Below are 19,702 nucleotides of genomic sequence, written 5' to 3' on the forward strand. Positions count from 1 at the left end.
TTATTTTTGAGTGTGTCTGCATCGTAATCCAAGTTCATTTAAATTTGTTTATGTTATATTACGATTCACCGGTGCAAAAAGTCTCCCCCTCATCACCCCCCAGCCCCCCCCCCCCCTCTCTATGTTCCTCTCTCTCTACCCTCCGCGAAATCTGTCTAATTTTAGTTCTATTAAATGCATTTCAGTAATATTCAACCACTAGTTATGTGTTACTTTGTTAATAGATAGCGAATTAGAAGAAATAAAACATTTTTTTCCAATCCAAAATCCTGTTTTTGGTGTTTTTTCAGAGGGTTGGAACAAATCAATTTGTTTTTAGTTCATTTCAATGGGAAACGTTCGTTCGAATTAAGAGAATATCGATATACGAGCGAAATTTCCCGAATACGGGATGAATAAAGTTATCCAAACCAATCCAATCCAGTCCCGGAACGAATTAAGCTCGTAGACAGCATTTTAGAAGTTGGCACCTTTGACCTTTATGACCTTTTGACCTTTAGCACGGTTGAGCAAGTGACTATTTTTGTTAATTTACTCATCATATTTTACCTTAAGACCTTTAACATTTTATCAGGAAGTGACTATTTTTTGTCATTAAAAACCCCCTGAATTCACTATTATACATATGCTAAATTAATTAGCTGTTTCAATAAAATTAAGGACATTACAATGAATAAATACAGGAATACACATTGATTAGCAATACTCTAAAGTTGTTTAAATCTTCATTGCACGCCATTGATGCTGAAGTCGTCACGTTTATTTAAACTAGGGAGACTGACTGTGTGTGAATGTTCATGTACCATTGTCAGGGTGTCCCCCGCGTCTGTCCTGGAGTGAGCTGGGATAGGCTCCAGCACCCCCTGCGATCCTAATGAGGATAAAGTGGTTCAGAAAATGAAATGAGGTATACATATAATAATCAATAAATAAGTAGTAGTCAACTCAGTCCAAATTTTTTTTTTTCTGAGATCAAAATTTGAAAAAACTGCAAATCAATAGCCGATTTGTGGTCAGGCAATGTTTGTGGGTTACAGAGGGGTCACAAATTTAAAGCAGACTGCCTCCACTACTTTCCATTGCACAAAACGACTCACTATGACGCTTTCAACTGCCCTGCTGTCACTTTCCACGTGTTCGCGACGCTTCCTTAAACCCCGCCCATAGGCACCATATCGCTTCTCCCATTGGCTGTGAACAAAACCAAATACTATGGACCACGTGAAATTGTGACGTCTCCATCACTTCCCAACCCGGAAATCCCTCTTGACTCTTGCGCTGCGTTGCCAAATCAGTGAAAAATGACAGCGCTGTCTTAAAAAACACAAGTGTCCACTTCTTGTGATGTTACACGGACCCTTTGAGGCCAACCCGCGGACTTGTGGAGACTCGCCCTGAGGTTTCAAGGGGGCAATTCGACCTTTGGGATTGACTTCAGTTTGTGGGTGTCATGAGGGCGTTACGGTGCGCGCTGATGTGCCTTCCGCTTCTTTGGTGGCAAATATGGCAGGTGAACCTTTTAATTTTTATATTGACTTTCTTTCTCTCTTCTTTCTTTGATTATTTGTCTGTTGTGTCTACTGTTAATAGTGAGCGATCGTCGAATAGGCTTTTATAGGTTTATATAAAATGTCCTTAATATACATAAATCAAAGCAAAATATTTTTAATTTTATTATTATTTTAGCAATCCTTGTCAGGATAAAAGGTACGTACAATTAATGAGTAAAGGTCGGACACTACCTTTTAAAATTTCTATTTTTTTGGTGCGGGAATCCAGATCGGGCCTCTTTTTCTCTTATAAACAAGTTTATAACTTTAACACTCGTTTTATTAAAAAAAAAACAATAATACTGTACTTAATGTAAGTGTTTGTTTATGAATAAATAAAAAATGACATTATGAAATACGAAAAAAAACATAACTGCAATTTTTATTTAACACTAGTCTTGGGTGTGTAATTATAGTAAATAATTGAACTCTTGAGAAATAAAACTGACCTCGTGGAGAAAAAAATAGATTACTTTTTACATTTTTTCTGCCTCAAAATATTAGTTGAAGCCAACAGTGTTTTTTGACTTTCTCTGAAATGAAAAAAAACATTTCAACAGTAATAATGTGCTCCCTCACCCTCAGCTTGGTTTGGCCACCAGGGGCAGTGCAATATTACACAGAAATGATGAGAAGTTTCAGGTGATGTTAACTTCTAAGACAGAAGCCACAAAATATCATTACATTTTTTTTTGTTCAAACGCCAGACAAGTGACAGCGCGCTGCCCTTCGGTTTGTAAAATGTATAATTTCCACTCTCATTTTGACAGTTGTTTGAGTAACTAACAGTCTTAATAATTTTTAAAATAAATGGTGCCCAATAACTTTAGGGGTGGCATAAATCATATAAGTCTTTAAATGATTTAATTTTTGGTATCTACAGCAGGATCTGGTCCCGCTTCTCCTGTTTGTACTATCATTGTCATTCAGTGTCAGTAAATATGGGAGTGGTGAACACACTCTCAAGAAGGCATTTATTTCAGGATATCCTGCTCCAGGAGGAACTCACTATATTTTATAGAATAGAAACCCCAGAATACCTGACACCCTTCTCTGTTCCACATCCACTCACATTATTCCTTCATGGCCATCAGGTGGTGGGGGTGAAGACAGTCACCCTCCCAGAGTCACTTCTGTTCATCTCAACGCTGGATGGCAGTCTGCATGCTGTCTCCAAACAAACAGGAGAAATCAAATGGACTTTAAGAGAAGGTTTGTATTACGGACCGACCTCTATAAATTTTTTCATTGGCTGTTATTTTGCGGTAGAATTTCACGATAACCAACAATCATTCATTTTCTGTACTGCATATCCTCACAAGGGTCAGGGGGGGAATTGGGGGTGCTGAAGGCTTTTCCCAGCCAACTATGGCCACCAGAAAGGGGGACACCCTGAAATGTTTGCCAGCCAACCTGGGGCAAATCCAGGAACACAGGAAGGCCCGAACCTGGGATTGAACCGTCAATTTCAGAACTGTGAGGCTGATGCACTAACCAGTCGGCCATCGGTCTGCCTCAAGAACCAACAAATAGGCCAATTTATATCATTAAATATATATATTTATATAGTCAATAAAATTAATCATTATTTAGCCCCATTACAACCACAAATTATGAATAAAGGATGTTGTGTGTTTTACAATATCATTGAATTTTTTAAAAATGTCAAAGAATGTGGACATGCCGGGTCTCTCATTTAAGTAAAATGCAACTACTGTTGTTGTGCATTCATTTGTATATAGGAGTGTGCGTGCAGGATTTTAGGTCTAATCTTAACCGATAAATATCCGTCACGCCCTTCTTTGTGTACCAAAAAGAGCTACTTTTATGGAATATTTACAACCATTTTCTTAATGTGTTTCCTTTTTAATTTCAAGACCCTGTCATTCAAGTGCCCTTAAACATCACTGAGTGAGTAACACAAATATACACATAATCTATATTTGCATCTTAGCATAGTGTTTTTTTTTCTTTCCACAGGCAAGGTTTTCTCCCAGACCCCAACGATGGCAGCTTATACATCCTTGGTGGAAAACACAATGAAGGCTTGATGGTGGGGGATGAAATGCAAGATTGTGTGTGTTCAGTTTATAATGTTCTTCTGGCCATGTGTCTCAGAAACTTCCATTCACGATTCCGGAACTGGTTCAATCAGCCCCCTGCAGGAGTTCTGATGGTATCCTCTATACAGGTAAGGTGCACACTGATGCTGACAACATTTTATCAACCATCCATCAAATCAAACGTGTCAAAATAATCACTGGAGCACGTCGTCTGAGTTTGACATAAGGCTAGGATGTCAACTTGTAAAATATGTAGATGTGGTTCATGTACTAATCAGGACATTAACTGAGGATTATACAGCCTTGAAAAACTGGAGTCATGAGAAACCTGGTTTAATTTATTCAAACAAGTGGTTCTTTACTAGGGTTACACCAGAGCTTGGTCTGCCAGTCTTGGGTTCAGCATTATGTGTTGAGAGTGTAGACATATCGAAAATGGCAGAATATGTATATAACCCGATTTCAAAGGGTTTACTTAAAGAATGTATGAATCTTATGGACTTCATACCTACAACAAAGTGAAGAGCCATTCATTACAGATACACTGACTTCAATGTTTCTTCTAATGACCTGGTTTGTTTGCTTTGTGCATCATTTTCAGTTACCGAAAACTTTTTTTTTTCGGTCTTGTGAAGCAATTGAAATATTATGTGGAGGTAATTTATCAAGTCTAAAAGAAACTTATGGAAAATTTAAAACTAAACTATGAGCACCACATTAAACGTTCCTCAACACAGCGACATGATAAAGCACACTTGAAGAGCATTCATGCCCTCTACTGGCAAACTGGAAATTTAGAGGTAACAAGTAGTCTTCCATTAAGTAATCAGTTCTCACACAAAATATTGTACAAACCTTCATTACTTTACTGAGAAAACAACATGCACATTGCACCCTTGCTATACATCCATAAGTGAATTTTGTGTGTGTGTCTGTGTGTGTTTTAGGCAAAAAGCAGGATGTGTGGTTTGTCGTGGATCCTGAAACAGGTGCAAAGCAAACCAGTATAACGACATCTACATCTGATTCCATGTGTAACAACACTCCACTGATGTACATTGGACGCACCGGTAAAACACTTATTTACGTACTGACCAATGTTCACACTTAATCATCTTCCTTATGTTTGTATTCTGCAGAGTACAGGGTAACCATGTTTGATACCAAGAAGCAGGAGGTGCGATGGAATGCAACATACAATGATTACTCTGCTCCACCCTATGATGAGAAACTCGACTACAGTAAGAATCGCTTCTGCTTTATTTGCTAGAGCTAGATTAAATAAAGTTTGTTTGTTGTCATGGTACCGTATTTTCACAACACTATGGTGCATCGCATTTAAAGGCGCAGTGTCAGTAACGAGTGCTATTTCTGTATTTGACACACACAAGACGCATCACATTTAAAGGCGCACCCATTAGATGGTGCTGCGCTAAAGGGAATGTCAACAAAACAGTCAGCCAAACTTTATTATTTGGATTACAAATCAGTTTTCTGACAACTCCATTCACTCCCAATATAAATAAACAACAGTTTATTTTTATTTTCTCCAAGGTTAAAGTATTAGTATTTTCGTGACACAGCAATAGCATAATAACTCATGTTGAACAGGTGGGCATCTCACAAAAGTTGTCATTAATCGAGTCAGTAATTTCTGCCTTCCTGAAAGCTCGGACCACAGTTGAAACTTCCACTGGGAATGACGACGATTATAGAATTCATGTGCTACAGTATTTATCCATTATATTTATATATATATATATATATATATATATATATATATATATATATATATATATATATATATATATATATATATATATATATATATATATATATATATATATATATATATATATATATATATATATATATATATATATATATATATATATATATATATATATATATATATATATATATATATATATATATATATATATATATATATATATATATATATATATATATATATATATATATATATATATATATATATATATATATATATATATATATATATATATATATATATATATATATATATATATATATATATATATATATATATATATATATATATATATATATATATATATATATATATATATATATATATATATATATATATTATAAACTGAACACATATATATATATATATATATATATATATATATATATATATATATATATATATATATATATGTGTTCAGTTTATAATGTTCTTCTGGCCATGTGTCTCAGAAACTTCCATTCACGATTCCGGAACTGGTTCAATCAGCCCCCTGCAGGAGTTCTATATATATATAATATATATATATATATATATATATATATATATATATATATATATATATATATATATATATATAGTTCGCAGTCTAGCTTTGAATGCTCAGTTGACGCCAACATCTAGCGGCAGGAGTTCTTTTGTAAATCCAGCCGGAATGACGGCGAGCACCAAATTAGTGTGCTTGCCGTCATACTGGGTGTATTGACAAAAGAACTATATATCCCAGCAGTCACTGCACAGTACTTTTTCTACGGGGAAAATAGTAGAGTCGGGGGCTGCTTGCCGTAGTTGTGAGAGCTGTAGAGGATGGTGTACCCTATCGACTGATTTATTTTATTTAATCGTGATAACAATTTTAGTATTGGCCCATATATAAAGCATGATAGATCAGAAAAACAACGTAAGGAGCAGGTTAAGAAAGAGTGAGACCAATTGAAAGGAAATAAGTTTATTACCGGACTGCAGAAATGGGGAGAGCTCAAACAGCGTGATCGCTCAAAGTCTGTTGTCCTTGCAGCTCTCACTGAATGACCAGTGAGTGAGTCTTATATACAGGCAAAACTGACAGTTGTCAGCAGGACTTTGAACAGATATGTTTCAGTCATTTGCAGGGCAAAAAGTAATTGATCAGTGTTGGACAGTTGAGTATTTGTGCTGACATGTCAACTCAATCACAAGACTAAGATTGATTAATCAGTCAGACTGGTGAGTGTTTATGCTGACATGTCAGCCATTCACAGTTTGTATGAGAACGATGCTTTTATACTCACAAAAACTGATATAATCTTACAAGCACACTGGATTATAAGGCGCCCTGTCTATTTTGGAGAAAATTTAAGACTTTTAAGTGCGCCGTATAGTCGTGAAAATAAGGTAACTTAATTCTGACTTGGTACAAATTGGAATTAAATAGTAGATGACAAAAAAACTTAGATTTCCAGATATTTTCATTTCTTTTTACAACACAAAATAGTGTTAGCATATTAATTATTAGGTAGATGTATCATTTTTAATGAAATTTGTCCCACTTAAATGAACCTTGTTTCAAAATTGGAAATAAAGGTTTTTCCTGTGCAAGAATGGAGAAAATCGTCAATAAAGAGAAATTGTCGTGAGCACCCATTTTAGCCAATCAAATATTTCAGATCGTCTGCCTTTGTGCATGATGTCAGAAAACCCCAAAATTTCCTAGGCTATTGTGATGGCAATATTGTTTATATGCAAATCCTCCTTTAAATAATGTAGTCGGTTATACCACTGATTTTTCTCAAACAAAAACGATGTCCGGAAATGAGAAGGATGTTTAACTTGTCCTACTTATATTGTTGTAAGTTAGTCTATCTTGCCATATTTTCATTTGTTGTGGCTCTCTACTTCTCCCAGTCTAATGTTGCAGCTGTGCTACAACCAAGTCCTATCTAATTCTTTTATACACTCAATTTACTGTAGCAACATTTTTGGGGGGCAAAAATGGTCCTTGTTTGTAATGTAATAATAGTGCAACCCCACATAGGACTCCATGAAAATAGTACACACTAAATTAAAGTATTTGTGTCTTGCGCGCCAGGAATGGCTCATCTTGTGTCCAGCGGTGATGGCCTAGTTGTTACTGTTGACAGAGAGTCAGGTGAGGACTTATCGTGACAAAACAGCTCTTGATTACTTCTTCTGATTGAGTGACATTCCAATATTATGTCATCCAGGTGACGTTCTGTGGAGTCAGAACTATGGCTCAGCTGTGGTAGGGGTCTATCTTTACTCAGGTGAATCACTGAGACACGCCCCACACCTGTCTCTTGCCCTTGAGACGTTGCGCTACCTCACCTACTCCTCCCCCTTCACTGGCAAACAGACAGATGCCCACTCCACTCTGAAATGGAGCTACCAATTTGTGAAGGAGCAAGCCAGTGCACAAACACAACTTGTGTGAGAGTCAGATGCGCAAACACACTTCACACACACAAATAACTGTACATGGTTCACAATATCAGACCTGACATTCTTGTATATTTAACACCTATACATACCTGTCAACCTCTGCCGATAACTGCCCTTATAAATGATTATGATTCCCCTTACAAACCCCCAAAAAAACTTACAAACACCGTACGACTCGTACGGTGTTTGTAAGGTTTTTGGGGGGTTTGTAAGGGGAATCATAATCATTTATAAGGGCAGTTATCGGCAGACGTTGACAGGTATGCCTATAATACCCAGAAAATGGTTTAAATTCACCTTCAAATAGAAACACCGTTTACCCTCAATGGACATGCTACGAAAATAGTTTGCAGCTCAACTAATATGTTCCTTTAAGAAAATCAAAGCAATCCACATGAGGGACAACAAACCCCAAATGGCAAAAAACTAACTACAAAAGAGTAATTATTTTAAAACTAGTCACATAGATGACAAAAACAACAAGTTAACAACAGAACTGCTACAACTGCTTTTACCTGTTCTGAGACTGGTAGGGTTTGTTAATTTGGAAGAGGTTGGTGAGATACTGAGGGCTGAAATCATTGAGGTCTTATAGGAACAGAATTGGAAGTCCAAATTTATGTTTCAGAACATCTCTATTTACCATAAGCCTCCTTCCAGTGTTTATGGGAATCAGTCAGGGGTTGAGAAGGAGGCTGAAGAATACAAAAAATAACAATTACTCAAGTAATTCAAATTTAGAGAAAATTCTTTTTTTTTAAGCATTTAGTATTAGTAGCAAGTATTTAGACAGTGACAATTGTAAATTAGAGTAATCATTTTGAATAACATTTAAGTAACTGGGTAAAAGTTCTGTTTTCTACTGTCTTTCAGGCCCACTCTTTACGTTGGAAAACTGGACTCCCATCTCTATGCTTCCTCTTCCCTTGTCCACCAAGGCTTCTCTTTAGTGGTGAGTCTAATTCCAAATGTATTTCCTGTGACCATCTGAGTCAATGTTTCGATGTGTTGCTGCTGAACTTGCGCAACAACAATTATATATTATATCCCATGTGTTGCACGAGATGTGACGAGCTCACCCAATAGCAAACCATGTGTCTCCTTGCCAGCCTCGGGGACTGACATTGGCTCGCATTGAGGGTCCAAAGACGGCTGGTGTAACTGTCAGTGGGCAAGGAGAGTGCGAGATCATGCCATCCACCAATGTACGCTATCCGCCTGGGAGCACTAACAGCTGGAAAAACCACTGGTTATTAATAGGTACACTATCGCTACAAGCTGGATAGGTCCAGGCACCTTCATTGTCAAATTTAATCTCATTTTACTGGTTAGGGAATTACACAAAAGTAAAATACCCCAAATTCCTGTGAAAATGTAAAGAAAATGTTTAAAAATGAGTCCTTCTGAGTTTGTCTTGCATTGTCCTTTACACAATATTGTAGTTGTTAAAGACACTGCCACTGAATCGAACCCCATGGGCATTTAAAATAAGTTCAAGGCTTGCTCTTTACATGTAGGGATTTCTCCTGTGATAATTCTAACCGTAGATAATGAAATTTGCTTAAACTCAAAGCAACTCAAGCCATTTAGAGAAACTACTAATAATTTGTACCATTCAATTTTCTTATTTTTGCAACTTGAGTATGTATCCTTCTAAATATCTAATGTAATGTATTACAGGGCACCACGAGCTCCCTCCAGTAGCGCACACCACTATGCTGAGAGAATTTCGAGTCAATTTGCCACGTTTCGGTGATGCCGTTATTCCTCCGCGAACTTCTGCTTCTCCATCGTCATCCATATCTAGCTACAACCAGAACCATGTGAGTTCTCTTCTGGGCCACGTAAGACTGGGTGATAAGACAAAAAGATCATATCACAGTTCTTTTTTGTAAAATCGTGATCTTTACCACTATTCTTTCTTCAAATTTTTTTGGATGACTATTTTCTTCAGATGCTCTCATCAAAAGAGACAGATAAAGCTTGCAAGTAGTATTACTACATTCCAAATCCTTATTAAGAGGATTAAATGATCTTTCAGCTTTATTAGATTGTCAACATATTGACTACTTTAATGATCTTGTGTTATCATATAGCAACACCCTTAGGGCCATGTAACTATTCTCTCATCCCTCTCATGTCATGACGGTGTTCTATTTCATCCAGTTCTGGTCGGTAGGCTGGCGCAATGGCAAAGATGTTGGAGTAGTTGGCAACAAGAGATTGAGAATGCCCCAGAATTCAGCAATTACGTGTTATTTGAATGTGGCACAGGACTACCTAGCTGTGACTGTGCTGACCATATTACTTGGAGGATGGCTTGCATTTGCCCTCGCATGCATTGTGAGTAAAATAATACACCTGCTATACACCAATATTTTTCAAATCATACTTTTTTGATCAGTGGCGGGACAGAGGAGGTAGAAGTAAAAAAAACAAACATCTGGCAGCATAAAATCTCACGTGTAATACATGCAGCTTCTGTTTCATTACAATTATGCCAATATGACTCTCCTGAAGTGTGATATATATATATATATGTATATGTGTGTATATATATATATATATATATATGTGTATGTATATATATATATATATATGTATATATGTGTGTGTATATATGTGTATATATATATATATATATATATATATATATATATATATATATATATATATATATATATATATATATATATATATATATATATATATATATATATATATATATATATATATATATATATATATATATATATATATATATAGATGTATAGATGTATAGATGTATAGATGTATAGATGTATAGATGTATAGATGTATAGATGTATAGATGTATAGATGTATAGATGTATAGATGTATAGATGTATAGATGTATAGATGTATAGATGTATAGATGTATAGATGTATAGATGTATAGATGTATAGATGTATAGATGTATAGATGTATAGATGTATAGATGTATAGATGTATAGATGTATAGATGTATAGATGTATAGATGTATAGATATACGGGGCAAAATTGGGACAAAACCATTTTCATTGTCTTTGTGTGTGCTGGCTTTAATAAAATTATTTTTTCAGCTTCACATTTTCATTTTTTTCAATCTTGTTTCTTAACAGCAAGTACCCACAAAGTTAGAGGCTCAGTGGCACAAGCTGCAGGAAATTTTTGAATCTTGTGTCCAGCAAACACACAGCAATACACTAGCAGCCAGTCCTGATTCTTCCGACTTGTCAATTTCCAGTAGCACAAACCCATCAAGTGGTAAGCAAGCAAAATGTTATCACGCTTTCTTATTACGGTAACAGGCCCCAAAAATGTTGCGTCACCTTGTGATCTAACCATCAGCTAAATTGGTTTCAAACTGTCTGTGGCGTGCTGAACTGAATTGAATCTCTGCTGTGATAGAACCTTAACCCTAATTATTCTCTTCTTTCCAGACTCTCAGCATGCACTACCAGAATCTACTTCTTACCTTGATAGGAGTAGAGATTCCAGTGGGAATGAAAGTAGCGCCTCAAATTGTCAAACTGCCACAGGTAACAACCCATTTGTTTTCTCTTCCCAAATTGATACTTATACTCTCTTCTCTCAGCAGAAAAAATCAGTGAGGTACACGTCGGTAAAATATCCTTTAACACATCCGAACCCCTTGGACATGGCAACTCAGGAACATTTGTCTTCAGGTATGCTTAAGAGTTACTGTGTACACCCACTCAATGGACCCCACATTGTACCTGATGCAGGGGCAACTTTGACGGACGCCCTGCTGCGGTAAAGCGAATCCTCCCCACATGTTACGAGTTGGCAGAGCGCGAAGTGCAGCTCCTGCGACAGTCTGACACTCATCCCAACGTCATCAGGTACTTCTGCACGGAAAGGGACAGCCTCTTTACCTACATTGCCATTGAGCTGTGTGCCGCCACTGTCCAGCAGGTTAGTGTTTTTGCCTTAATAGAATTTTAAAATAAATATTGCCATTACTTGAATAATTTCACCATCTTCAAATAATTTTACAATGCCACTTAAGTCTCTTTTGAATTGTTTTACTGTTTCCTTCAGTATGTGGAGGATCCGTCTAATTTTCCTGACCTGAATCCAATTGTTTTGTTGGAGCAGACCATATGTGGCCTTTTACACCTCCACTCACTCAATATAGGTTTGTGACTAACACACATTGTATAACTACGTACATCAAAATTATGATTGATTCAGACCTAGATTTATGACACCCGTTTACAAACATGGTTACATTGATGGTGCACATTGCTAGTAATTTGGTGATGGTGTGAGTGTTTTTTTCTATTTCTATTTCTATCCTGCACTTGAATCGTGACCGGACGTTTCGTCGAAAGACGTTTGATCCCCGGACGTTTGGTAGAACGGACGTTTGGTAGAACGGACGTTTGGTAGAACGGACGTTTGGTAGAACGGACGTTTGGTAGAACGGACGTTTGGTAGAACGGACGTTTGGTAGAACGGACGTTTGGTAGAACGGACGTTTGGTTGACCGGACGTTTGGTAGAACGGACGTTTGGTAGAACGGACGTTTGGTAGAACGGACGTTTGGTAGAACGGACGTTTGGTATTACGGACGTTTGGTAGAACGGACGTTTGGTAGAACGGACGTTTGGTAGAACGGACGTTTGGTAGAACGGACGTTTGGTAGAACGGACGTTTGGTAGAACGGACGTTTGGTAGAACGGACGTTTGGTAGAACGGACGTTTGGTAGAACGGACGTTTGGTAGAACGGACGTTTGGTAGAACGGACGTTTGGTAGAACGGACGTTTGGTAGAACGGGTTCACATGCAATTGATAGATTTTAACATTGGGTGAATAGGGATTTAATGACTATTAACATTGCGTGAATAGGGTTAAGGTTAAACAAATGAAAGTCTCGTGACTCAAACCTCGGGACTTGCGAACCCGTTCTACCAAACGTCCGGTCGACCAAACGTCCGGGGACCAAACGTCTTTCAACGAAACGTCCGAGTACCAACTTGAATGGTGACCAGTCCTAGGTATAGTTGTCTGAATCATGCCATCATCTGTACAAATCGAAAGCCATGATTGTCCTATTTGAGTTCAATTTTCAAACAATGAATGACAAAAAATTCTGTTGTCATCATGCAGTCCATAGGGACCTGAAGCCTCGAAATATCCTACTCTCCTTTCCCGGCACGCTGGGCAAGGTCCGAGCCCTAATTTCTGACTTTGGGCTGTGCAAAAAGATCCAAGATGGTCGGAACAGTTTGTCCTTTCGCTCGGGTGCACTCGGCACCGAAGGCTGGATAGCTCCTGAGCTAGTGCTGTCTATTTCGGGCAAAAAACTGGTGAGTCTTCCACGCTCCTGACAAATCCTATAAGTGTATTTCCTAATTACCATTTCGCTGAGTGCTCTTGCTTCTCTTTTAGACTACTGCTGTGGATATCTTCTCAGCAGGCTGTGTCTTCTACTACGTACTTAGCAGGGGTAAACACCCATTTGGAGATAATCTGATGCGTCAAGTGAAAATCCTGTCAGGCGAATATCATCTCTCATATTTCATGCAAAATTTACACGGTGAGGAAGGATGGTACAGTATGTGTGTATGTCTGTTGGTTTGGTCTTTTTTCTGAGAGGGAAGTCTAAAATTATTTTGAAGATTTTATTCTAACTCACTGGACACGCCCAGTATTTTGCCACTGCACTATGACTTAAGTTTCTCGATAAAAGAGGCATAAAGCTTTTTATTGCCGTTCCTAGTTTATGTATTCAAATTAGTATTGTTTTATTCCAAATATAGTCGCATTCCGCTCAGTTATTGAATGCCCTGAAGTGATGCAATTCCAGTTAGTAACCTATAGACATTTTGTACCTCATCAGAAGACATTGTGGCTGAGGACCTGATCGCGCAGATGATCTCTGCCGAAGCAGCATGCCGCCCCTCCTGTGCTCGTGTGCTCAAACATCCCTTCTTCTGGAGCCCCAAAAAGCAGCTGCTCTTCTTCCAAGTCAGTTCTGTAATTTACTCACTCTTTACTCACTAATTCCTGTTCAACAGTCTAGCCTTGTTGAGTCATGTCTGAACATTTGGAAACTGACTTTTATGGAAAAACATGTTTATAAAAATGTCTCCATCAGCTCTGCCTAAACGTTGAGTCAATTTAACTGTCAACAAAAAATTCATTTCATTTTTTTCATCATTTTTATGTTTTCTACTGTAGTATTTAATGGAATGGTAGATCATTTAGTCAGCACAACTGCCTGGTGGATAAAAAGGTTTTGATTTCAGCTATTGAGTTATTTCTGGAATTGCTGTTATAGTAGTACAATTACTTAACTACAATTTATGGCTACTCAAACCAATTCTGACCCAAATGAGAAAAGCCCTGTTAAAAAAACTGAATTAGAATATAGATATTCTTTGGATCATAAATAATCAGTATCTATAACATCCATTCATCGACACTGTTTTAGTAATGGAACAAAACAATACATTTTAAATTAGCATTTGAAAGCAATTCAGAGTAAACATGATAGATCTCATTAAATTTGTTCTGTAGACAGGATTTCATTTTATTTTGTTGCACAAAAACAAAATAAAAGGCGACTTTGTTTTCTGGAACTCAGGGGGAATCTTTTAAAATCACTTGTCTTTTTACCCATAAAAGTTTCTGTGCATGTTTCTTCACACAGGATGTCAGTGACCGAATTGAGAATGAACCACTGGATAGTGAGATTATGGTTAATCTTGAAAGCAACCGCCGAGGAGTGATCCGGACTAACTGGAGGCTGCACATCTCAGTGCCCCTTCAGAAGGGTAGGATGCAAATACATCTACAGTGGAGGCTCTAACATTGTGCCTTTGAAAATTGTTACGGTTTGAATGACATTTTGAGGGGTTAAATTGTGCAAAATATATCAAATCTATAGTCAACAAACAATTTACCTTTATTCACTTACATTTATTATTGTGGATAAATGTCAAAATTTGCTTGAAATGATTTTATACTGTCCAACTATCCATTCATATCTGTACCACTTAAACTCACGAGAGTCACAATTTACAAAATTTCTGCCACCTCAATGAGCATTCAATTATTCTGCTTGTTATTGTACAATATTGGCTTTGTTGGATGAACTTGTAATTGTTAATCATTTCTGGTTTACATGGTTATAAATTGATACTCGTGTCAATGTCCGTGTTTATAAAGTGTTAAATCCTGGATGGAAATACAGTTTAACGTTTAAAGTATAGGCTCTAAATTCAAAAATAGGACTCCCCCAAATTCTTAGTTACCACAAGACTTGAGTCTACAATTTTTTATTATTTTTTTCCCCCCCAAATTAATACCAGCCAATAAGTCAATGTGGCCCTGATAGTGGAGAGCAAAGTATTCCTTGAGGTGAAACTTATAAAGTATTTCACAACCGCTGCTTTAAAGGTCCCTTACATGCTTCTTATTTTTATTTCCCTTCTTAGACCTGAGACGTTTCAGACGGTACAAAGGCAATTCAGTGCGAGACCTGCTGAGGGCTTTGAGGAACAAGGTGTGACTCCTTAGTTCTTTATTGCGCCACCTCACAACTCTTTTTACTTTGACTTTACGTCTTCTCGGCTTGTTTTTTTGTTCTACAGAAGCATCATTACCACGAGCTGTCGCCCGATTTGCAGGAAAGCCTCGGAGAGCTGCCTCAGGGCTTCGTGGGATACTTCACCTCTCGGTTCCCATTGTTACTGATGCACACACACGCTGCTCTGGAAGTATGTGCAAACGAGAAACTGTTTCAAACCTACTACATGCCTCCCGGTTGCGAATAGCAGTCACACCAATTGTATCTCTTGTTATCGCTTTTATAAAGCCGTTACTCCATTTAGCTACAACATTAGGCACCTTTATTTTATTTTATTTTATACTATATTTATTAGTTTTACAGGCCTAAGAGGAAATTTTAAATGCTGAACAACCACTCTAACTATATTTTCAGTTACAATATGAAAAAGGATATTTGTCTTTGTGAATTTGAAGCAGTTTTAATGTGTATTTATAGCTACTTGTAGCAATAATCAAATTATAACAGTTTTAGTGGTGAAAACAACAATTTAGGCAGTTCTGAAGGTAGCAACACTAAGTGACAAAATGTATTGTGATGTCAATTGGGTCTCCAACCAGTGTTCAAAACATAACTTTTTAATATGAAACATATTCACATTTACGATTTCATTTAATCTCAACTCACAATAATGTGATATTTTTTGTATAATAACATAATAAGTTTGCATTAGCCAAAAGTATAATTCCTTCTGGCTCAGGTCATAGGGGGCAGCATAGTTGCTGTACTAAAATACATCGTGGTATTTTTTTTAAATTTGCCACATTGAAATGTGAAAATGATTACTTTTTAATGTGATAAATATCACATTTAATTTGATAAATCACAACTATTTTTTGTCTTAAATAGCAAATAACTTTTTTTAGTCTTGAAATAAATATATCAGGAAGACGCTCATAACTAGGCTCCTTTAGTGACCTGAGTATTTATTTATTTTTTTGCCAAATGTGCAGGTCAAACTTATCATGCTATTGTGTGGAACTGAGCACATTATTGGATGATATTTCCAACCAAGTCACCTGTACAGTGACAGCAATACACTTCCATACTTTTTTCGTAGGATTGTTCTTAGGTTGTTTTTTGCACATTTTTCACACACAAAAGTTTTCTGTTCAGCAAACCAATTTCAAAATCATATAGAGACAACCCAAGAAATTACAATTGCAGTTTTTAAATGAAGAATTGATATATTAAGAAAATCCAAACCTATGTGAAAAAACAATTGCACACTTTAAACAATGACGATTTGTGCCACCCATGTCAGCAATAACTCAAATCAATGTAAGAATGTGATGAGTGTTACACAGTTCTGTTGAAGAAATTTAGCCCCTTCCCTCATTACAGAATTCTTTCAACTGTGCCATATTTTGTGGTATACTCGTTTTAGGTCACACTGCAGCAACTTAATTGGATTTGAAGCCGAACTGGGACATAGCGAATCCAAACCCTTATAATTAATGAATCCTTAAGGATTTTCTGGTAGAGTTGTGCTGGTTCTGAGGCTGTAAACCTGCGCCAATTATACTTTCTCACATAGACCTAATAAATTTGTCATTTTCCCCCTTGGTATCGAATATTGTCATTTAGAAACTGTATTTTAAATAAAAACCTGGGTTGTCTGTGTGACAGTAAAATTAGATTAATGAACGGAAACCTTTGTGCATGATAAATATGCAAACACAGGAATTGGTAAAGGACAAAATACTTCATCGCAGTACTCTATATCACCGTACAAGTACTGTGGGGTTCAAGTATTCTTCATTTCATTGATGGATTTGAGGGGAGAATTTGTAATTCTATTCTCATTCGCCATCCTGGTGTGCCTGTAATTATGATCTCTGAGGCGTGCCATTCACTTTAAAAAACTTGAATTTAGTGATATATTTTTAATATTTGGATAAGACATTATTTTAGAGCATTCAGTGAGGCGCCAATGGTGTTTTGTATAGCATTTTATTACATTTAAAAAAAAGTGACCTTTGGCTTTAATTGTGAACATAATGCAGCTGTGTTGAGTCATTCTCTGAAAGTGACAAATTTGCCAAGATTCTTTAAGTTCTCCTAATGGAAAAACTGGTAATAAAGTCATGTGATAAGCTATAAACAGACAATTGCTTTTTGTTTGTTTTGCTTTTCACATATTAAGTTTTTTGTGTTCACCTTGGAGACCACTTATCATTAAAGTGAGGCCTCTGTGATTATTTTTACTATATACACCCGAGCTTTTGTGTTCCTATGGGAAAAACAGTGATCCACTGAATGATACTTTTTGTAAATGTGAGAGGGGAATAAATAAGGATCGTGTTTGAAAACGTCAAAGCTGAAACCTTTTAACATTTTTAGAACAGGTGATGGCTTTTTAAGTGTTTTATAGTTTAAGTTGCATTAGTGTATGTTGGCCAACAGAGGACAATGTCTCACTTTTTGTGAAAGCGGGGATGCAACCAGAGTAATTTCATGATCAAATCATCAGCTAATGAACCATGTTGAAAAGATTGGTTGTGCGCTATATTTTCTCTTGTGTGTGCAGAATAATCAACGATTTAGCCATTGACTCCAGTCGAGTAGCAGCATGGGGATCAATTACTCACAAGGTGAAGCACAGTAATAAGAAAGCAGAGACCACCCTCGGTGACTAAGTGCCCTAGGTGAAAGTATTGCTAGGAGTCTGTAGAAGATGCCTTTTTTTGTGCTGCAATAAACAGCCAGGCCGCCCTCTTCTAATTGCAAATTCTTTAATTCTCTCAAGTGGACAGAGGAAGGTAAAAACTTGTTTCCAAGACAATAAAACGTAGTGAAACAGAACAGAAAAATAACACAAAATAAAACAACACAGAGACAGAACATTTAGTCTACACAGACTACTCTTGGCCCACTCTCCCGGTTTCTGGGTTGGAAGGAGGGCCCCGCTCCCAAGGCAATCCACTTTTAAGACTACATGCAAATAAACAAGTGGGTGTCACTCAAGACATATCCTGAAGCAAGCTTTACCAAAAAAGGAGATGAGTTGAGAACAAAAGGTGCCATCTTCCCTTGCCTATCTCAAGAGTCAAGAACAAAGCCAGCATTCCAAATTCCAAAGGACTTCCTAACTACAAACTAAACGATAGATAAATGACCTACTTACAGATACACATTATTTATAAAGCAATGAGAATGCATGTGATTATTCGTTGATTCATTCATTCATTTTTCTTGCCACACATCCTCATAAGGGTTGCGGGGGCTACTGGAGCCTATCCCAGCAGACTTTGGGCAAAAGGCAGACTACACCATAGACTGGTCGCCAGTCAGTCGTAGGGCACACAGAGAGAGAGACGACCATTTGCATTCACAATCATACCGCCAGCAGCGGGAATTGAGCCCGCGCCTGGCTGCACCGAAGTCAGGTGAGTGAACCCCTACAACATGAGGCGGCTCTACATGTGATTGTGTGAAATATTTGTCTTCCCCCTAAAATGAAAATATTCCTTTTTAAATAGTAAGTACAATATTAAATTTAAACGTTTTTTCATAGAAAGTTAGAATATTTTCGAGGAAACATGGAAAATCATAGAGAAAAATAGTTTTCATACAAAAAAAGGCAAAACACTGCTAAGCCCACCACAAATCGGGGAAATTAGATAGTTTGCGCATTTTCTACCAGTTTTTGGCGATATTTCAATTTTTTTCGTGAAAACCACAAAATTCTGGTTATTTATGAAAAACTCGAAGGTCACGAAACATCAAACGAACAGCTGAAATTGTTTTTGCTGTTTTCATTTTGTCCCTTTTTTGCAGTGTTTTTTTTAATTGATGAAAAAGACAGAAACCGAGAGTACAGCAAAAAATTGGGTAAAAAAAATGAGTCAAATTGTCCAAAAATATCGCTGTCCCAATGTTTTTTGCGGCACTCCTGCTTTTCGCCCTTGATGAAAACATTTTCCCTGTTTGCCGTCCATATGAAAAAGCCAAAACTACAGAATTGGATTCTGCTTAACTGCTCTTATACGTTAAATCACATGTCAAAGTGGCGGCCCGGGGGCCAAATCTGGCTCGCCGCATCATTTTGTGTGGCCCGGGAAAGTAAATCATGAGAGCCGACTTTCTATTTTAGGATCAAATTAAAATGAAGAGTATAGATTTATATTAAATTTCCTGATTTCCCCCTTTTAAATCAATAATTGTAATTTTTTAATCATTTTTTCTGTGTTTTTAGTTCAAAAATTATTTTGTAAAATCTAAAAATACATTTAAAAAAAGCTAAAATAAACATT

The 19,702-nt window shown here is 36.9% G+C and overlaps 1 protein-coding gene across 5 annotated transcripts; it reads left to right on the plus strand.

The window, feature by feature from the left end:
- Positions 1 to 1,258: 1,258 nt before the first annotated feature.
- ern2 (endoplasmic reticulum to nucleus signaling 2) lies at positions 1,259 to 16,346 on the plus strand. Of its 5 annotated transcripts, none has more exons than XM_077605628.1 (24): positions 1,259 to 1,510; positions 2,645 to 2,762; positions 3,428 to 3,461; positions 3,531 to 3,603; positions 3,669 to 3,741; positions 4,561 to 4,683; positions 4,753 to 4,854; positions 7,474 to 7,533; positions 7,610 to 7,832; positions 8,718 to 8,796; positions 8,954 to 9,104; positions 9,525 to 9,667; positions 10,011 to 10,187; positions 10,967 to 11,111; positions 11,288 to 11,386; positions 11,443 to 11,533; positions 11,594 to 11,783; positions 11,910 to 12,006; positions 12,983 to 13,182; positions 13,265 to 13,412; positions 13,716 to 13,843; positions 14,529 to 14,652; positions 15,316 to 15,383; positions 15,472 to 16,346. In XM_077605628.1, the coding sequence occupies exons 1-24, from the start codon at positions 1,451 to 1,453 to the stop codon at positions 15,652 to 15,654; spliced, it is 2,889 nt and encodes a 962-aa protein (XP_077461754.1). In that variant the 5' UTR covers positions 1,259 to 1,450; the 3' UTR covers positions 15,655 to 16,346. The 5 variants fall into 5 exon arrangements, with proteins under 5 accessions (XP_077461754.1, XP_077461755.1, XP_077461756.1 ...); XM_077605629.1 differs by having other exon boundaries at positions 11,446 to 11,533; XM_077605630.1 differs by having other exon boundaries at positions 1,259 to 1,506.
- The last annotated feature ends 3,356 nt before the right edge of the window (positions 16,347 to 19,702 follow it).

The sequence above is a fragment of the Stigmatopora argus genome, chromosome 7, assembly GCF_051989625.1.
Source record: "Stigmatopora argus isolate UIUO_Sarg chromosome 7, RoL_Sarg_1.0, whole genome shotgun sequence".
Classification (NCBI taxonomy): Eukaryota; Metazoa; Chordata; class Actinopteri; order Syngnathiformes; family Syngnathidae; genus Stigmatopora; species Stigmatopora argus.